Raw genomic sequence first — 21,092 nt, 5'->3', positions numbered from 1 at the left:
ACTTACTTTCTCTTGCTAACAAAGGTTAGGATACAATGTTTCTCACTGTTATTGGAGGAGTGGGCCAAACACTGAAGCTGGAATGAGGTAAAAATATTCTTGAAAGAAATATGTTTTTATTCTCCCCCATCATTCTGTTTAATTCTCCACACTGTTGTCAAAGTGATAGCTCTTACATAGAAATTTTATTGTTTTACACTCCTGCCTAAAATCTTTCAATAGTTTTACATTACAATTGGGTTAAAAATAAAACTTTTTTAGCATACCCAGGAACTTCTTTATGACTTGGCCTCTGCCTATGGTCTGCTGTCCTAGAGTTCTCTCCTTCTCTCCCTCTCTCTCTCTCTCTCTCTCTCTCTCTCTCTCTCTCATCTCTCATCTCTTATCTCTCATCTCTCTTTCCCTCCATTTATTTTATTCTTACACCACTACTAACTCTCTAAATCCACCAGATTTCTTAAGTCATGTATTTATACATAATCTTCAGTAGGTTATCCTGTTGGCAGTTAACACAAAAATACTACAATTTTAGTGACTACACAACAGAAGTTAACTTTTCATTCACATAGCAGTCCAATGTAGGTGTTCCTGGTTGGCAGATGGCTTTCTCCTTCCTGGTATCTTGGGGACCCAGGCTTCTTCAGTCTGGTGGCTTTGTCTACCTATAGGGCCTTTGTTTCCATCTATCAGATATATGGGAAAGAGAAGGGGAAAACTCACCTACCCATTCAAAGCTGTGTTCCAGAAGTGGCACATACTATTTTTGCTTGTATTCTGTTGGTGAGAACCCAACCAGAGACAAGATAGCCAAGAAACACAATCTCTGGCTGAGCACCAACTTTCCCAAGAACTATGCTACACATTGATAAACATAAATCCTGAAGAACTTTTATTCATTTATTCACTTATTCATTCATTCATTTTAAAAAGTTAAATCTAGGTTAGTTAACATATAGTGTAATAATGATTCAAGAATAGAATTTAGTGATTCATCACTTACATATAACACCCAGGGCTCATCCCAACAAGTGTCCTCCTTAAGGCCCCTTGCTCATTTAGCCCATCCCCCCACTGAACACTCCTCCAGCAACCCTCAGTTTTTTCTCTGTGTTTAAGAGTCTCTTATAGTTTATCTCCCTCTCTGTTTTTATATTATTTTTGCTTCTCTTCCCTTATGTTCATCTGTTTTGTGTCTTAAATTCCACATATGAGTGAAATCATATGGCTTGGTCTCTGCCTATGGTCTGCAGTCCTAGTGTTCTCTTGTTCTCTCTCTTTCCCTAATTTTGCTTAGCATAATACACTCTATTTTCATCAGTGTTGTTGCAAATGGCAAGATTTTATTCTTTTTGGTCACTGAATAATATTCCATTGTATATATATACCACATCTTTTTTACCCACTCATCAGTCGGTTGACATTTGGGATCTTTCCATACTTTGGCTCTTGTTGATAGTGCTGCTCTAAATATTGGGGTGCATGTGTCCTTTCTAATCAGCACTCCTCTATTCTTTGGATAAATACCTAGTAGTGCGATTGCTGGGTCATAAGGTAGCTCTATTTTTAATTTTTTGAGGAAACTCCATACCGTTTTCCAGAGTGGCTGTACCTGTTTACATTCCCACCAGCAGTGCAAAAGGGCTCTCCTTCCTCCACATCCTTGCCAATATCTGTTGTTTCCTGAGTTGTTAATTTTAGCCATTCTGAAAGATGTGAGGTGGTATCTCATTGTGGTATTGATTTGTATTTCCCTGATGATGAGTGATGTTGAGCATCTATTCATGTATCTGTTAACCATCTGGACGTCTTTGGAAAAGTGTCTATTCAAGTCTTTTGCCCATTTCTTATCTGGATTATTTGATAAGTTCTTTGTAGATTTTGGATACTAACCCTTTATCTGATATGTCATTTGCAAATATCTTCTCCCATTCCATCAGTTGCCTTTTAGCTTTGCTGATTGTTTCCTTCGCTATACAGAAGTTTTTATCTTGATGAGGTCTTGATAGTTCATTTTTGCTTTTGTTTCCCTTGCCTCTGGAGACATGTCAAGTAAGAGATTGCTGTGGCTGAGGTCAAAGAGGTTGTTGCCTATTTTCTTCTCTAGGATTTTGATGTCTTCTTGTCTTATGTTTAGGTCTTTCATCCATTTTGAGTTTATTTTGTATGGTGTAAGAAAGTGGTCCAGGTTCATTCTTCTGCATGTCGCTGTCCAGTTTTCCCAACACCATTTACTGAAGAGACAGTCTTTTTTCCATTGGATATTCTTTCCTGCTTTGTCACAGATTAATTGGCCGTATGTTTCTGAGTCCATTTCTGGGTTCTCTATTCTGTTCCATTGACCTATGTGTCTGTTTCTGTGCCAGTACCATACTGTCTTGATGATTACAGCTTTGTAGTAGAGGCTAAATCTGGGATTGTGATGCCTCCCACTTTGGTTTTCTTTTTCAAGATTGCTTTGGCTATTCAGGGTCTTTTGTGGTTCCAAACAAATTTTAGGATTGTTTGTTCTAGCTCTGTGAAGAGTGCTGGTGTTATTTTGATAGAGATTTCACTGAATATGTAGATTTCTTTGGGCAGTATAGACATTTTAACAATGTTTGTTCTTCCAATCCATGAGCATGAATGTTTTTCGATTTTTTTGTGTGTCTTCTTCAATTTATTTCATAAATTTTCTATAGTTTTCAGTCTATAGATATTTCAAGCTCTGGTTATGTTTATCCCTAGATATTTTATGGTTTTTGGTGCAATTGTAAATGGGATCAATTCCTTGATTTCCCTTTCCATTACTTCATTATTGGTGTATAGAAATGCTACTGATTCCTGTACATTGATTTTATATCCTGCAACTTTGCTGAACTCATGTATTAGTTCTAGCAGCTTTTTGGTGGGGTCTTTTGGGTTTTACACATAGAGTAGTATCATGTCATCTACAAAGAGTGAAAGTTTGACTTCCTCCTTGCCAATTTGGATGCTTTTATCTCTTTATGTTGTCTTATTACTGAGGCTAGGACTTCCAACACTATGTTGAATAACATTGGTGGGAGTGGACATCCTTGTCATGTTCCTGGCCTTAGGGGGAAAGGTCTCAGTTGTTCCCATTGAGGATGATATTAGTGGTGGGTGTTTTTATATGGCTTTCATGATCTTAAGGTATGGTCCTTTTATCCCTAATTTCTTGAGGGCTTGTATCAAGAAAGGATGCTATATTTTGTCACATGCTTTCTCTGGTTCTATTGAGAGGATCATGTAGTTCTTATCCTTTCTTTTATTAATGTGATGTATCACTTTGATTGATTTGCAGATATTGAACCAGCCCTGTATCCCAGGAATAAATCCCACTTGGTCATGGTGAATAATTCTTTAAATTTATTGTTGGTTGCGGTTTGCCAGTATCTAGTTGATAATTTTTGAATCCATGTTCATCAGGGAAATAGGTCTGTAGTTCTCCCTTTTAGTGGGGTCTTTGTCTGGTCTTGGAATCAAGATAATTCTGGCCTTGTAGACTGAGTTTGGAAGTTTTCTGTCCATTTCTATTTTTTGGAACAACTTCAAAAGAATAGGCTATAATTCTTTTTTAAATGTTTGATAGAATTCCCCTGGAAAGCCATCTGGCCTTGGACTCTTGTTTCTTGGGAGATTTTTGATTACTGATTCAATTTCTTTAGTGATTATAGTCTTTTCAAATTTTCTATTTCTTCCTGTTTCAGTTTTGGTAGTTTATATATTTGTAGGAATTTGTCCATTTCTTCAAGATTGCCCAATTTATTGGCAATAATTGCTCATAATATTATCTTATTATTGTTTGTATTTCTTATGTTTATTTATTTTTGAAAGAGAGAGGCAGAGAATGAGCAGAGGAGGGGCAGAGAGAGTGGGAGACACAGAATCTGAAGCAGGCTCCAGCCTCTGAGCTGTCAGCACAGAGCCCGCTGCAGGACTCTAACCCACAAACCATGAGATCATGACCTGAGCCGAAGTCAGAGGCTTAACCACCTGAGTCACCCAGGCACCCCTATTGTTTGTGTTTCTGCCAATGTTGGTTGTGATCTCCTCTTTCATTTGTGATTTTACTTATTTGGCTCCTTTCCTTTCTGTTTTTGATCAATCTGGCTAGTGGTTTATCAATACTGTTAATTCTTTTGAAGAATCAGCTCCTGGTTTCATTGATCTGTTCAACTGTTTTTTTTTTCAATATCATTGATTTCTTTTCTAATCTTTATTATTTCCTTCTTCTACTGGTATTGGGCTTTATTTGCTGTTCTTTTTCCAGCTCTTTTAGGTGTAAGGTTAGGTTGTATATTTGAGACTTTTCTTCCTTCTTTAGGAATTCAGGAAGCAATTCAGGAAGGCCTGAATTGCTATATAATTCCCTCTTATGACCACCTTTGCTGCACCCCAAGATTTTGGGTTGTCATGTTTTCATTTTCATTGACGTCCATGTACTTTTTAATTGCCTCTTTAATTTCTTGGTTAACCCATTCATTGTTTAGTAGGATGTTCATCTAATCTCCAAGTATTCATGGTCTTTCCAAATTTTTTTCTTATGGTTAATTTTGAGTTTCATAGTGTTGTGGTCTCAAAATACGCAAGGTATGATCTTGATCTTTTTGTACTTGTTGAGGGCAGGTTTGTGTCTGGAGAATGTTCCATGTGCACTCAAGAAGAATGTGTATTCTGATGCTTTAGGATGAAATGTTCTGAATATATCTGTTAAATCCATCTGGTCCAGTGTGTCATTAAAAGCCATTGTTTCCTTGTTGATTTTCTGCTTAGATGATATGCCCATTGTTGTAAGTGGGTGTTAAAGTCCTCTACTATTATGGTATTATTATCAATGAGTTTCTTTATGTTTGTGATTAATCAATTTATATATTTTGGTTCTTTCACATTGGGGGCATAAATATTTACAATTGTTAGATCTTGGTGAGTAGATTCCTTAATTATGATATAATGCCCTTCTTCATCTCTTGTTAGTCTTTATTTTAAAATCTAGTTTGTCTGATATAAGTATGGCTACTCCAGCTTTCTTTTGATGACAATTAGCATGATAGATGGTTCTCCATCCCCTTAGTTTCAATCTGTAAATATCTTTAGGTCTAAAATGGGTCTCTTGTAAGCAGCATATAGATGGGTCTTGTTTTCTTATCCATTTTGGTACCCTATGTCTTTTGATTGGAGCTTTTAGTCCATTGACATTTTGAGTGAGTACTGAAAGGTATGAATTTATTACCATTGTCTTGCCTATAGAGTTAGAGTTTCTGGTGATGTTCTCTAGTCCTTTCTAGTCTTTGTTGTTTTTGGTCTTTTTTGTTTTGTTTCATCTTTTCTCCACTCAAAGTATCCATCTCCCATAAAATTGCTTGCAGGGCTGGTTTAGTGGTCATGAACTCCTTTAGTTTTTGTTTGCCTAGGAAACTATTTCTCCTTCTATTTTGAATGACAGCCTTGCTGGATAAAGAATTCTGGGCTGCATATTTTTCTGATTCAACACATTGAATATATCCTTCCAATTCCTGGGGAAGTTTTAGCTAGCTCTGCTGTTATGTACTGCCACCCACATGTGCAACCTGGATCCCAACTTATTCCCTGATTCAGCTTATCTGAAAAAATCTTACATGACCTTTTAAGATTCATCTAAAGCTTTGCATCATTCAAAGGGCTTTAGAGCGTTTTCTCTCTATACTCATATAACACAGAGGGCTTACTAACTGTCATAGCACATGTCACATTGTATTATGATTGTTTGCTTAAGGGTTTGCATTTTACAAACTTGAGCTATAGGGCCAGGACTGTTTTTATTTTAAATCTAGAAATGTCTTGTACAAAATATGTACCCAACAAAGTATTAATAAATAAATGAAAGTCCATTAGATGACTGGATTCACAAGAGTTGTAAAACCTCCCACATTTGATGTTTAAAGAGTAAATTGTGGATTTACCCTAAAACGCATGTATCAGTCCTAATTTTAAATTGAGGAATGTAAAAGCCTCTGAAGTTTCTTTGCTATTTGTTAATATATCCATAATATTAGGAAAGTTTACAGTTACCAGATTACCGTGAGCATCCTAACAGAGTATGTAAACTTAAAAGTCAAGGATTATTACTTGAGTTCAACCTTCACTGAAAGGAATGTTGTATCTTTAGAATGCATTTGCGACAGATAAACAGAAACTTGATTCAAAGTTTTTTGAAAAATTAAAGAATATATTATGTCTAGCAGTAGGGTAGCTCCAGAATAGGTTGATCCATTTGTTCAGTGAAGTCATCAGGAACTGAGTTCTGTCTGTACCATGGCTCTACCATTCTCAGTATATTGCCTATGTCCTTGGACTGGATCCCCTTAAGGTCACAAAATATCTTTCAGCAAAAAATGGAGAAATAAATTGTCTTGGTCATGTCCCAAGGGAGAAAACAAGAACACCGCTCTCCCAACCATGGTATATAAGTGCTTCCTTTTAGTTTGATGAGTCTATCTTATGCATGTGCTAATTTGTGAACCAAAAACTTTCTGGGAAATTTTATCTCCTGACTGATTATTAGATTACTCAATATTTTACAGGGCAAAGGTTTTCTTGAATCACTTTGGTAGATTGAAGAAGCAGGTAGCTTTTCCCTCCAAAATTTGTGGCTCCATTAGGAAAGAAAGAAGGGGGGAAATATGTGCTGGATATTCGAACAATGGTGTCCACACCACAAATATCTTAGTACAGTCAATCTATTGAACCAGTATCTATGGAATAGTGAGCAATTTCTAAACCAGGCAATGTATAACCTTTTCTTCTGCCACTTCTACAAGTTTAAAATCATACATTTAAAAGCACCCAGTAGTGAACATTTTAGATTCAGTTCCTCCAGTGCAATTGTTTATTCTTTGTTTTAGGGCTAATAATGGGATTAATCATACGATATGCTACAGCACCAACTGATATTGAAAGTGGAACTGTGTATGATTGTGGAAAACTGGCCTTCAGTCCATCAACTCTGCTGATTAATATCACTGACCAAGTTTATGAATATAAATACAAGAGAGAAATAAGCCAACATAACATCAATCCTCACCAAGGCAATGCTATACTTGAAAAGGTAAGGATTCCAGCTGGTGATATATTTTTGTTTTCAGGTATAAAAAAATTGAACCATCATATGTAATGGTTAATACACGTGTATATGTTCTTTTTAAACAGCACACCGTTGGGCCAATTTAGTTGACTGAGGGGTTAATGCCTTGATACATTCTTATTGTAAGTTTAGTTGTTTGTATTTTTTCCTAGAAGTTGCAAGAGAATGGTTTTTAATATAATTGCTTTGCAAAGCACGGTTGCATTCGATAAACAGATAATTCTTTTTTTTTTTAATTTTTTTTTTCTTTCAACGTTTATTTATTTTTGGGACAGAGAGAGACAGAGCATGAACGGGGGAGGGGCAGAGAGAGAGGGAGACACAGAACCGGAAACAGGCTCCAGGCTCTGAGCCATCAGCCCAGAGCCCGACGCGGGGCTCGAACTCACGGACGGCGAGATCGTGACCTGGCTGAAGTCGGACGTTTAACCGACTGCGCCACCCAGGCGCCCCGATAAACAGATAATTCTGACTCTGCCTGTCATGATACTTGTTTCAAATATTTACACACGTGTTCATGTGTCATTACATATATTGACAGCTGGCTACTCAGATCAAATATAACTTAAGTCAAAAGGAAAATGAGGGGAATAAAAAATTTTGCGCTTGTAAATCTTGATTTAAGGTGACTAGCTTTTGGCTGCCAACACAGAACACTGGCCACTTGGCTGTTTATAAATATACTGACACACAGTCAATCTCAAGAGACCTTGATTCCACCAGTTTAGTTAGAAATCTTAGGTAGAAAAAAGAAAAATTGTAAAGTAACCCATCTTTGTTTCTTTGTTTCAAGTTTTTATTTAAATTCCAGTTGGTTAACATATAGTATAATATTAGCTTCAGGAGTAGAATTCAGTGATTCATCACTTATATACAATATCCAGTGCTCATCACAATAAATGTCCTTCCTTAGTCCCTGTCACCCATTTAACCTATCCTTCCTCCCATTTCTCCTCCAGCAACCTTCAGGTTTTTCCCTATAGTTAAGAATCTGTTTCATGTTTTGCCTCTCTCTCCTTTCTTCCCCCATGTTCATCTGTTTCGTTTCTTAAATTCCACATATGCATCAAATCATATGGTATTTGTCTGTCTCTGACTGACTTATTTTACTTGGCATAATACTCTCTAGCTCCATCCACGTCATTGCAAATGGCAAGATTTCATTTTTTTGATGACTGAGTAATATTCCATTGTGTGTGTATGTACATGTGTATGTACATACATATGTACATGTGTACATACACACACATATACATACATATACACACACACACACACACACCACATCTGTCTTATACATTCATCAGTCAATGGACATTTGAGCTTTTCCATAATTTGGCTATTGTTGACAATGCTGCTATAAACATTGGGGTACATGTATCCCATCAAATCAGTATTTTTGTATCCAGCAATTGCTGGATAGTTCTATTTTTGACTTTTTGAGAAAACTCCATACTATTTTCCAAAGTGACTGTACCAGTTTGCATTCCCACCAACAGTGTAAGAGTGCCACCCTAGTGACCCATCTTTTAACAATGGTCTTATTATTGCAAATTTGTGAACTGCTTCAGTTATTGAAAGGAAACTTCCTTCTGTTCTCAGGACTCTGGGTCAGAAAATAGGTAAGATTACCTCTTGTAGTGTATTATGAATTCTGGATTAGTCTTTGGAATAAAGAATAAGTGAATTTGTGTTTAATATTATAAGTACACGCTAAGAACCAGGATCTTTTTCTTTAATGTTTATTTATTTTTGAGAGAGAGAAAGATAGAGTGCAAGCAGGGGTGGGGCACAGAAAGAGGGAGACATAGAATCTGAAGCAGGCTACAGGCTCTGAGCTGTCAGCACAGAGCCTGACATGGGGTTCAAACTCACCAACAGTGAGATCATGACTCGAGTCAAAGTCGGATGCTTAACCCACTGAGCCACCCAGGTGCCCCAGGAACCAGGATCTTATGTGAGTCATGACAGAACTTTCTGAGTTAGACCTGAGAGTTTCCTTGATGGAAATTTATTTTATCACTTTCACCCGTACGGATTTAGTTTTCTTTTAATACACACACACACACATTTGTTTCTATTTTGAGAGATTTAGGGTAAGAAGGGACATACTTGGTCTGTCATTTTTCTTTACTCAAGATGGATAATTTTTAGTGTTTTTTTTTCACATTATTTTCCACTAGCACATTTCTAGATTAACTTCCTCCTAGCACTTGGTGAGGGCTCAGGAAAGTAAAACTAATTATAATATGAGCCTAAATCAAACTTAGAAAAGTAAATTGAAGCATGCAAAACGCAAATTTAATAATGTATTTCTGAAATAAATAGGAACAACTTCTAAATCTTCTGTTTTTTTAAATTGATTATAATTTTGTATTTTCAGAAGTTCATAGAAGAGCTGAATTTATGCTAATAGTCTTGATGAAGATCAAGAATTTAAAATATATTTAAAAGCTGAAAGGACAATGCCATTATGCCATTGTCATACTTGAGACAATTAACAATAACACAATAGCATCTAATATAATCTATTTGTATGAGATAAATTTCCCCTAATGTCCCAGAATGTCTTTTTAAACTGTGTCCTCATCTAGGACATAATTTAAATATAGATCCAGGATCTAATCAAGGTTTTTGCCCACATTTTAATCTGGAAAAGTCCTTTTCTCCCACAACATTGAACTTTTTGAAGTGTCCAAGTCATTTGTACAATGTCCCATATCCTGGATTTTTTTCTGGTTTTCTTAGTAGATTATATTACTGTTTTTTACATATTTTATTTCTTCAAAATGTTGTTTAAATTCTAGTTAGCTAATGTAGTGTAATATTTGTTTTAGGAGTCGAATTTAATGATTCATCACTTACATGTAATACCCAGTGCTCATCATAATAAGTGCCCTCCTTAATACCCATCACCCATTTAGCCCATCCCCCTCTACCTCGCTCCATCAACCTTCAGTTTGCTCTCTATTGTTAAGAGTCTCTTACAGTTTGCTTCCCCCTCTCTCTTGTTTTTCTCCCTTCCCATATGTTCATCTGTTTTGTTTCTTAAATTCCACCTATGAGTGAAATCATATGGTATTTGTCTTTCTCTGACTGACTTATTTTGTTTAGCATAAGACACTATAGCTCCATCCACATTGTTGAAAATGGCAAGATTTTATGTATTTTGATGGCTGAATAGTATTCCATCATATATATATGCCACATCTTCTTTATCCATTCATCAGTGGAGAGACATTTGGGCTCTTTCCATAATTTAGCTATTGTTGATAATGCTGCTATAAATATCATGGTGCATGTACCCCTTTTGAATCTGTATTTTTTTATTCTTTGGGTACATACCTAGTACTGCAATTGCTGGATCATTAAGTAGTTATATTTTCAGCTTTTCGAGAAACCTCCATACTATTTTCCAGAGTGACTGCACCAGTTTTCATTCCCACCAACAGTATAAGAGGGTTCTCCTTTCTCGGCATCCTCCCCAACATGTGTTGTTTCTTGTGTGGTTAATCATAGCCATTCTGAATGGCCTGAGGTGCTATCTCATTGTGGTTTTGACTTGCGTTTCCCTGATGATGAGTGATGTTGAGCAGCTTTTCATGTGTCTGTTAGCCATATGTATATTCTCTTTTGAAAAATGTCTCTTCATGTCTTCTGCCTATTTCTTCACTGGATTATTTAATTTTTTAGTTTGAATTTGATAACTTCTTTGTAGATTTTGGATACTAACCCTGTATCCAATAGGTCATTTGCAAATATCTTTTCCCATTCCATAGGCTGCCTTTTAGTTTTGTTGATTGTTTCCTTGGCTGTGCAGAAGCTTTTTATCTTGAGGAAGTCCCAATAGTTCATTTTTGCTGTCGTTTCCTTTGCCTCCAGGTATGTGTCTTGTAAGAAGTTGCTATGGCCAAGGTCAAAGAAGATGTTGCCTATTTTCTCCTCTAGGATTTTGATGGTTTCCTATGTCACATTTAAGTCTTTCATATATTTTGAATTTACTTATATGTAAGGTGTAAAAAAGTGATCCAGTTTTATTCTTCTGTGTGTTGCTGTCCAGTTTTTCCAACACCATTTGCTAAAGAGACTGTCTTGTTTTCATTGGATATTCTTTCCTGCTTTCTCAAAGATGAGTTGACCATATAGTTATGTGTCCATTTCTGGGTTCTCTATTCCACTGATCTATGTGTCTGTTTCTGTGCCATTACCATACTGTCTTGATGACTACAGCTTTGTAATATAGCTTGAAGTCCAGAATTATGATGCCTCTTGCTTTGCTTTTCTTTTTCAGGATTGCTTTGGTTATTCGGTGTCTGTTGTGGTTCCATACAAATTTTAGGATTGTTTATTCTAACTCTGTGAAAATTCTGGTGGCATTTTGGTAGGAATTGCATGAAATGTGCTGATAGTTTTGGGTAGTATAGACATTTTAACATTGTTTGTTCTTCCAATCCATGAGCATGGAATGCTTTTCCATTTCTTTGTGTCCTCTTCAATTTCTTTCACAAGTGTTCTTTAGTTTTCAGAATACAGATATTTTACCTCTTTGGTTAGGTTTAATCCTAGATATCTTATGGTTTTTGGTGCAATTTTAAATGGGAACAACTCCTTGATTTTTTTTCTGCTGCCTCATTATTGGTGTATAGAGATGCAACAGATTCCTGTATATTGATTTTATATCCTGAGACTTTGATGAATTCATGTATTCTAGAAATTTTTTGCTGGAGTCTTTCAGGTTTTCTACAGACTATCTATACAGGTTTCTATAGAGTATCATGTCATCTGCAAATAGTGAAAGTTTGACTTCTTCCTTGCCGGTTGGATGCCTTTTATTTCTTTTTGTTGTTTGACTGCTGAGGCTAAGACTTCCAGTTCTATGTTGAATAGTAATGGTGAGAGTGGATATCTCTGTCTTGTACCCAACAGTAGAGGAAAAGCTCTCAGATTTCCCCCATTGAGGACAATATTATCTGTGAGTCTTTCATATATGGCCTTAATGATATTGAGGTATGTTCCATGTATCCCTACTTTGTTCAGAGTTTTTATCAAGAATGGATTCTGTATTTTATCAAACACTTTTTCTGCATCTATTGACAGGATCATATGATGCTTATCCTTTCTTTTATTAATGTAGTATATCACATTGATTGATTTGTGAATATTGAATCAGCCCTGCAGCCCAGGAATAAATTCCACTTGATCATGGTGAATATTTCTTCGAATGTACTATTGAATTGGATTTGCTAGTATCTTGTTGAAAATTTTTACATCCATGTTCATCAGAGATACTGGCCTATAACTCTCCTTTTTAGTGGGGTCTTTCTCTGGTTTTTGAATCAAGATAATGCTAGCTTTATAGAATGAATTTGGAAGTTTTCCTTACATTTCTATTTTTTGCAACAGTTAGAGGATAGGTATTCACTCTTCTTTAAATGTCCAGTAGAATCCCCCTGGGATGTCATCTGGCCCTGCACTATTGTTGGGAGATTTTTGATTACTGATTCAATTTCTTTGCTGCTATGGGTCTGTTTAAATTTTCTATACCTTCCTGTTTCAGTTTTGGTAGTTTGTATGTTTCTAGGAATTTATCTATCACTTTCTTCTGATTGCCCAGTTTGTTGGCATAATTTTTAATAATACTCTCTTATAATAGTTTGTATTTCTGTGGTAATGGTTGTGATTTCTCCTCTTTCATTCATGATTTTATTTATTTGGTTCCTTTCTCTTTTCTTTTTGATAAGCCTGGCTAGGGGTTTATCAATGTTATTAATTCTTTCGAAGAACCAGCTCTTAGTTTTTTTGATCTCTTCTATTTGTTTGTTGTTGTTGTTGTTTGTTTGTTTTGTTTTGTTTTATTTCTGTATAATTTATTTCTGCTTTAATCTTTATTATTTCCCTTCTTTTGCTGGCTTAAGTCTTTATTTGCTGTTCCTTTTCTAGCTCTTTAGGTGTAAGGTTATGTTGTGTATTTGAGACCTTTCTTGCTTGTGTTGCAGTATACTTCCTCTTATGGCCACCTTTGCTGCCTCAAATGTTTTGGATTGTCATGTTTTCATTTTCATTTGCTTCCATGTCTTTTTAAATTTCTTCTTTAATTTCCTGTTAACTCATTAATTCTTTAGTAGGACGTTCTTTAACCTCCATGTATTTGTGGTCTTTCCAAATTTTTTCTTGTGGTTCACTTCAAGTTTCATAAGGTTGTGGTCTGAAAATATGTATAGCATAATCTCAGTCTTTTTATACTGGTTGTGGCCTGATTTGTGACCCAGTGTGTGATCTATTCTGGAGAATGTTCCATGTGCACTTGAAAAGAATGTATATTTTGCTACTTTAGAATGGAATGTTCTGAATATGTTAAGTCCATCTGGTCCATTCTTAAGACCATTGGTCCAGTGTGTCACTCAAAGCCTTGTTTCCTTGTTGATTTTCTGCTTAGATGATCCATCCATTGCTGTAAAATCCCCCACTATTATTGTATTATTATGAGTTTCTTTATGTTTATTATTAATTGATTTATATATTTGGGTTCTTTCAAGTTTGGGGCATAACTATTTACAATTGTTACAACTTCTTGATGGATAGACCCCTTAATTATGATATAATGCCCTTCTTGATCTCTTGTTACAGTCTTTGGTTTAAAATCTAACTTGGGAGCACCTAAGTGGCTTAGTCAGTTAAGTGTCTGGCTTCAGCTGAGGTCACAATCTCACAGTTCATGAGTTTAAGCCTGTGTCAGGCTCTCTGGTGTCAGCATGGAGCTTGCTTCAGATCCTCTCTCCTCTTCCCTCTTTTCCCCTCCCCCCCCCACTCTCTCTCTCTCTCAAAAATAAATATTTATACATACATACATACATACATACATACATACATAAAATCTAGTTTGTCTGGGGGTGCCTGGGTGGCTCAGTCAGTTAAGCATCTGACTCTTGATTTCAGCTCGGGTCATGATCTTGCAGTTTGTAGGATCAAGCCCCACATTGGATTCTGTGTCCTGACAGCATGGAGCCTGCTTGGTATCTCTCTCTCCTTTTCTCTGCCCTCCTCTGCTCATGCTGCACTCTCTCTCTTTCTAAAAATAAATAAATAAACTTAAAAAAATATATAAAATATAGTTTGATATAAGTATGGCTATTCTAGCTTTCTTTTGATGTCCATTAGCATGATGTATAGTTCTTCATCCCCTCACTTTCAATCTGCAGATGTCTTTAGGTCTAAAATGAATCTCTTGTAGGCAGCATATACATGAGTTTTGTTTTTTTTTTTTTAATCCATTCTGATACCCCATGTCTTTTGATTGGATCATTTTGTCCATTTACATTCAGAGTGATTATTGATAGATATGAATTTAAAGCCATTGTATTACCCGGAACGTTGGTGTTTCTTATGATGTTCTCTGTTCCTTTCTAGTCTTTGTTGCTTTTGGTCTATTTTTTCCCCACTCAAAGAGTCCCCTTTAATATTTAATATTCCTTGCAGGGCTCATTTAGTGGTCATGAGGTTCTTTAGTTTTTATTTTTCCCAGAAGCTCTTCATCTCTTCTCCTATTCTGAATGACAGCCTTGCCAGATAGAGTTTTCTTGGCTGCATATTTTTCCCATTCAGCACATTGAATACATCATTCCATTCCCTTCTGGCCTGCCAAGTTTCTGTGGATAGATCTGTGAACCTGATTTGTCTTCCCTTGTAGGTTAAGGATTTTTTTTCCCTTGTTGCTTTCAGGATTCTTTCCTGTCTGTATTTCATGAATTTGACTATGAAATGTATAGGCCAGCTTTTGTTGAATTTAATGGGAGTTATCTGTGCCTCTTGGATTTTGATGTCTGTTTCATTCTCCAGATTAGGGAAGTTTTCGGCTATAATTTGATAAAGTAAACTCTGCCCCTTTCTCCTTCTCTTCTTCTTGGGGGAGAATGATACGATATGAATGTTATTACACTTTATGGAGTTGCTGAGTTCACTAAACCTACATGTGTGATCCAATATTTTTCAGCTACATTATTTTCCATAATTTTATCTTCTGTATCACTGATTCATTTCTTTGTTTCATCCATCCTCATTGTCGTTGCATCCAGTCAGTTTGGCATCTGTTATAGCATTTTTTTTTTATTTTCACCTGTCTAGATTTAGTTCTTTTATCTCTGCAGGAAAGGATTCTTTGGTGTCTTCTATGCTTTTCTCAAGCCCAGCTCATATCCTTATGATTGTTATTTTAAGTTCTGCTTGAGGCATATTACTTATATCTATTTTTATTAAATCCCTGACTGTTACTTCTTCCCATTCTTTTGTGGTGAATTTCCTGTCTTGTCATTTTGTCTAGGTCACTGTGTGTGTGTGTGTGTGTGTGTGTGTGTGTGTGTGTGTGTGATTGTTAGGAAAGCCTGTAATATTCCTGTTCCTGAGAGTAATGGCTATATTAAGGAGAGGTTCTATACTGTCTTGAGCCTGGTGCTTCAGGAAGTATTTCAGAGTGTGAATTCTACTGTTGTGTTTTGGTGATTCCTTCCCTCAAGTCAGTCCTCTGCAGAGTTTCTCCTTGCCTTCAGTGGCGGGTGTCTGGACCTTGCCTATTCTGTGGCAAATTTTAAGTAAGCGTGTTTTGGTCTGCTTGTTGAAAAAAGCTAGATTCTATTTCCTCTAGAGCTGAAGCTTTGCAGCACTCTATGATCAGTAGACTTGGTGCATATGAGGGGTTTGTGCTGGTCTTCTGCCTGCTGTTCTGATTCTCAGGCTGACTTGCCCTAGTGAAGATGCACCTGCAGGACACAGGGGCATGGGGCTTAGTGTAAGAGGCTCCAGCCTCCACTTGGGAGGCATTGTGTTGCTCACTGAAGTCATTAGTGCTGATGGGCTGGGAGGAAAAGGCATCACCTCACTCTTTCGTCCCCAAAGTGGGGAATTTGCACTTGCCACTCTTCAGAAAGCCCTCACAGAAGAGTAAGCAGTCTTCCCTGTTGTGTCCCCCAGTTTCCATCAGATCCCTGCCTTCAGCCTGTCTTTGTCCATTCTGTCTGCCTGCCAGGAAGCACAGTACTCCTGTGTTTTATCTCAGGCACATGTCAGGGCTTCAGAACTACAAATTTTAAAAACCCGGCATAGGGGGAATCAGCGCTGATCCTTTAGGGAGGTTCTCATTACACTGTGGTCATTTGTCCCAGAAAAGCAGTCACATGACCACACAGTGGTTTGAATTTTATTTTATGGTAAAGCACAGCAAAAAGCTGGCACCAAGGTTTGCTGCCCTCAGCAAGTGTCTCTGTTCCTATGCTAATAAACAGGGAAGCACATGGGCACCTGCGAGCTCTTTTGTACCTGGAGAGGCCATGCCACCTATCCCAAATGCACTTGAAGAAGGGGAATTCTGTCTCCTGTGTGACCCAGGGAATCCTCAGACTGTACTATCTGCTCCTAGGGCTTCACTCTCTTTCCCCACAGGAGCAGCACTAAGCCCATTAAACATGACCCTTGCAATGGTGCAGACTTCTTAAACTTCCGCCTTGAGCTCCACTGCTTATAAAAGCTTGTGGTAGTCAGCCCCTCTCCTTTTCCCAGCCAATGTTTTTGGGGAAGAGTTTTTCTTGTGCAATCCCCCTGTGTGCTGTCTTCACTCTTTCTATCTGTCTCTTTCTCTCTTGCTCCTTTCTCTGTGATCAGAGGTCCCTCACCTCAATTCTTTTGTCCCCCAAATCATCTCTCTGCAGCTTCTACTTTCCATGATGTGGCCATTTTTCTACCTCTAGATATGCAGTTTGTTCTTTCAGTCTTCAGATCAATTATTTAGGTGTTCAGAACGTTTGATATTTATCCAGCTGTGTTGAAGGCAAACTTAGGGTCCCCTTACTCCTTCACCATCTTAACTCTTTTCTTAATCTTCTGTTGTTTTGGATGATCTCTTCCATATGATTCTTTGTATTCATGTGGATAATAGAAAATTATCTACCCTGAAATAAAAAATAATTCAAATGACTTTGTTGGCAGCATAGGGTTTTATTTAAAACACACTCTTCATTTTTACCTCTAGTTAGCACCTGGACATAAATTAAGTATTTATCTCTTCACTCTCTACTTATTTTTATCTTCATTTCTTAGCAGCACTATTTCACCAAACAGGTTGACCCTCCCAAATGCTGATAGTTACCTGTTACTATAACAATTTTTTTTCTAGCAGGATTGCCAGTAATTGATCAGAAATTTTGTTACTGTATTGTTGACATGTTGATTCCTTTATCATCAACCAGTTCCAGTGTTTGCTTTTGAAAAACTAAGGCAAGACTTGGAGAAAATGTCCAAGTTACTGGGGTTTTCTTGGATTTTTAATTGGATGGATTATGAATTCTGTATATAAAAGTTTAATTCACCTTGAATAGCTCAAGTATTTCCTAGATTAATGTCTAAATTATGTGAATTGTTTGTCATAATTAGTATTTGTTCCTCCAGGCATCCAAAGTTGGCAGTAGGTAATTCAGTATCCAGAGTAAGTCCTCCCCTCATTGCTGGTGGAGAAAGAGGCATCCACCGGTATACTTACCATATTAGATGACTTTAAGTGGAAAGGACCTTGTTATAAATGGCCAGACCGTATTTTAATGCACATTTGTTTCTTATGTGCCAATGCTAGCGGGGGGCATAGTTAGTGAAAATAAAAATTCCACAGTCTGTCTTTCTTACTGGGAATTCTCCACTGCACACAACTATGCATTATCAATCAATTATTCAATCAATGTTTGTCAGAAGCAACAGGATTCCATTCATTGGATGACTGGTAAGGATGTAACATGGAGTACTGGGGGAAAAAATTCAAGACCCGCAAAAATTCAGCACCAGATAGATCTTCCATATATCCTTAATAAGTTCCTTTAACTCCAACTTTCTTATTTGTGAAATGAGGAGATTAGAGCTATTTTGTAGAGTTGTTTTAATGTTTAAATGAGATGATGTATCTAATGTGTCTGGCTACTATGAGGCCCTTTACATTGCACTCCTATTACTGTCTTTACTGCTATTACCACTACCACTCTTTTTTTTAAACCACTTTATTGACAACTGATTGACATACAAAAAGCTATATGTATTTAGTGTGCACAACTTGGTGAGTTTAAGATGCAGCTGTTTTTTGTTTTGTTTTGTTTTGTTTTTTGTTTTTTGTTTTTTTTTTAATTTACATCCAAGTTAGCATATAGTGCAACAATGATTTCAGGAATAGATTCCTTAGTGCCCCTTACCAGTTTAACCCATCCCCCCCCCCACAACCCCTCCAGCAACCCTCTGTTTGTTCTTCATATTTAAGAGTCTCTTATGTTTTGTCCCCCTCCCTGTTTTTATATTACTTTTTGTTTCCCTTCCCTCATGGTCATCTGTTTTGTATCTTAGAGTCCTCATATGAGTGAAGTCATAAAATATCATATGACCACTATCACTTCTAATACCACCACCAGTATTGTCACCACTGTACTACCTCTAACACCAATGCTATCATTGCTGCTACAAGATAATGTTGGAATGCTTAATAAATGCCAGGGGTTAAGGACATGTGTGTGCATGCTTTTTTCACTCATTTAACATTTGTTGGGGAGAAAAGATCAATATATAATACATAGCGGTGCCTGGGTGGCTCAGTCAGTTGAGCATCCAACTCTTGATTGTGGCTCAGGTCATGATCCCAAGGTCATAGGATTGAGCCCCATGTTGGGCTCTGTACTGAGCTTGGAGTGTGCTTAAGATTCTCTTTCTCTCTCTCTCTCTCTCTATTTCTCTCTCTCCTTCTCCCCACCCCGCCCTTCTCCCCTCTTCATGGGCACCCCCCCTCATATATATATAATCTTTAACTAGTTTTAGCTGAGTGAGGCTTATATTCTGTTACATGATGATTTTATATTAATTTGTTATGTAATATTTAAACTACCAAATGTCTACTAAAAATTTCTGAATTTCATATCAATAGAGAGTTTAAAACTTGCTTTTGAAAAGCAGATTATAAAAGAACTTTCTCTATCACTCATTTATTCATTCTTTCAATACAGGTGAACTGAGTGAGTCCCATCAGCTTCAATTCTAAAGTAATGAATGCTCTCAAGGAGTTTATTAATAAATCAGGGGAAAACACAGTAAATAAATAAATGAATAAATATACCACAAAGCTTGGTATTAAGGGAGTAGGCCAAGTACCACAGGCACTCAGGAAAAACAATATTATTTCTTACTAAGGTGATAGGAAAGCTTTCAAAGAAAGAAAAGTTAACTAACTTTGGTAGTGGTGGTGTATATAATGTATGGAAGTGGGGGTGTCATTATAAGCAAAGGCAAAAACATGATATGGAAGTGGAAAAAAAGAGAATATTCTAAGAAAAACAATTTCAATTTGTTGGTATATGAAAGACCAATAAAATGTAGGGTTAGAAATAATGGCAGAGCTTGATTACAGAAGCCCTTGAATGCCAAGCTGAGTAATGCACTCTCTATTTGTAGTCAGTGGAAGGGTGTTATGTTGATAAAATCAAAGGGATAGTTTGCCTGTCATGTAGAGGGTAGAGAGTGAAAGAAAGCTGAAAAATGAGGCCTAAACTTGGATGGTAATCAAGGGGTGAATGGAAGAGAAGCAAGGAAGGAAGATGCTGCAGAATTTGGACCCATTGGACATGAGAAGAGAGAATGGCTTACTCTGTTACCTAGGTCTTATGGGTTCATAGAGGTGGTACGGCAGAAATGGGGAAGTTAGAAGTTAGGGGAAAGAGCAGGTTAGGGGAACTTCACATGTATGGTTTAACATTAATGAATGAATTAATCCATTTCATAACTAACTTATTTATTATTGATTTAACACATTATGTTTTTGCCATATTGAGTTGGAGAGGTCAGGAGACCATTTGGCTGGAAAGGTCTTGCAAATCTAGTACACTTCCAAAGAGTTGTCAGCACAGTTAAATTTATACTTCCTATTATTCGTAAATCAGTTGACTGTAATGTGAAAAGTCAAAGGAAACTACCCAGAGAAAATTCTGCCAAGTCTTCACTTCCTGTGTGACAAGTGACACTATCCATTTTGTCAAGGAAGTTATTTTAGAGAAGGTTACCCTGCTGAGTAATCAGTTCTCTCTGTTGTTTTAATAAGGAAAATTGCGAGGCTGCAAATAGGTCACACTGAAGCTATTATCAATTGTGTTGGTAATACTGTATATTTTTGAGATATTTTAAGGAAGCCTTTATAGCAACAGCTAATCATGTGACTTTTATAAATAATTTTGTATTTGCAGCATTAAAACATCAGTGTCTTATTTTTATTCTCACTGTCCAACTTTTTCTAATGGTAATTTAGACTTTTTGTGGTTCATTCTTAATTCTTATATATTTACTTGTGAACGATTTTTGTTTTTTCCAGTCTTTCTCTTTGCTTGATTATTCTGGTTCCAGAGGCCAGAGAGCAAACCTCTTCTGGTAACAGGAAAAACTTGACCAGAAAGAGTCACTGGACCATGAGATAAATATGTCCAGTTAATGCTAGGACACTTTTGGAAAGAATAAGAAAAGACAGGAAAGAAATCTCCTCTAAAATTGTTCTCGGCACACTGAGAGAAGCAAGCATCATGATAAATCAGCACTTGGAGTTTGGAGAAACATTTGTAGGATATTATCAATTATTCCTCCATCCTGTAGAGAACAGGGATTCATGATTTATGTTTTGCTATCGTAACAAGTCTTGGATAATACAACACGAGAAGTACCGGGGGGATTCTCAAACTTGACAGTGAGTGGAATAGACTTAGCTACTGTCATCCTAAACCTCAGTTAAGGATGGATAGTTAATATCTCTATTGTTATTAAAAAACTTAACAGTTCTTTTTTTTTTTTCATTTTAGCTGTTTTCTTCCACCTTTGTCCAATTTTCTTTGCAAAAAGTTAGCCTGAGAGATGATTTCAGAAATGTCTCAAGATTCTAAGATTTTTCCATTTGGGTTTGTTTTTATTTTTGTCTTATTTT

General features: G+C 36.7%; 1 protein-coding gene across 2 annotated transcripts in view; it reads left to right on the top strand.

Annotated features, from left to right (window-relative positions):
• The window catches only part of SLC9A9 (solute carrier family 9 member A9), a 571,642-nt gene that overhangs the window by 20,150 nt on the left and 530,400 nt on the right, over positions 1-21,092 (top strand). For both annotated transcript variants that reach the window (XM_047098595.1, XM_047098596.1), the window contains exon 2: positions 6,882-7,084. In XM_047098595.1, coding sequence (XP_046954551.1) covers positions 6,882-7,084 — 203 coding nt within the window. The remainder of the gene's footprint in view (positions 1-6,881; positions 7,085-21,092) is intronic.

This window comes from Lynx rufus, unplaced genomic scaffold, assembly GCF_022079265.1.
Source record: "Lynx rufus isolate CCGP_SWC_20201006 ecotype Redwood Valley unplaced genomic scaffold, mLynRuf1.p SCAF_5, whole genome shotgun sequence".
Classification (NCBI taxonomy): Eukaryota; Metazoa; Chordata; class Mammalia; order Carnivora; family Felidae; genus Lynx; species Lynx rufus.
This window is presented reverse-complemented; position numbering and strand designations above follow the sequence as displayed.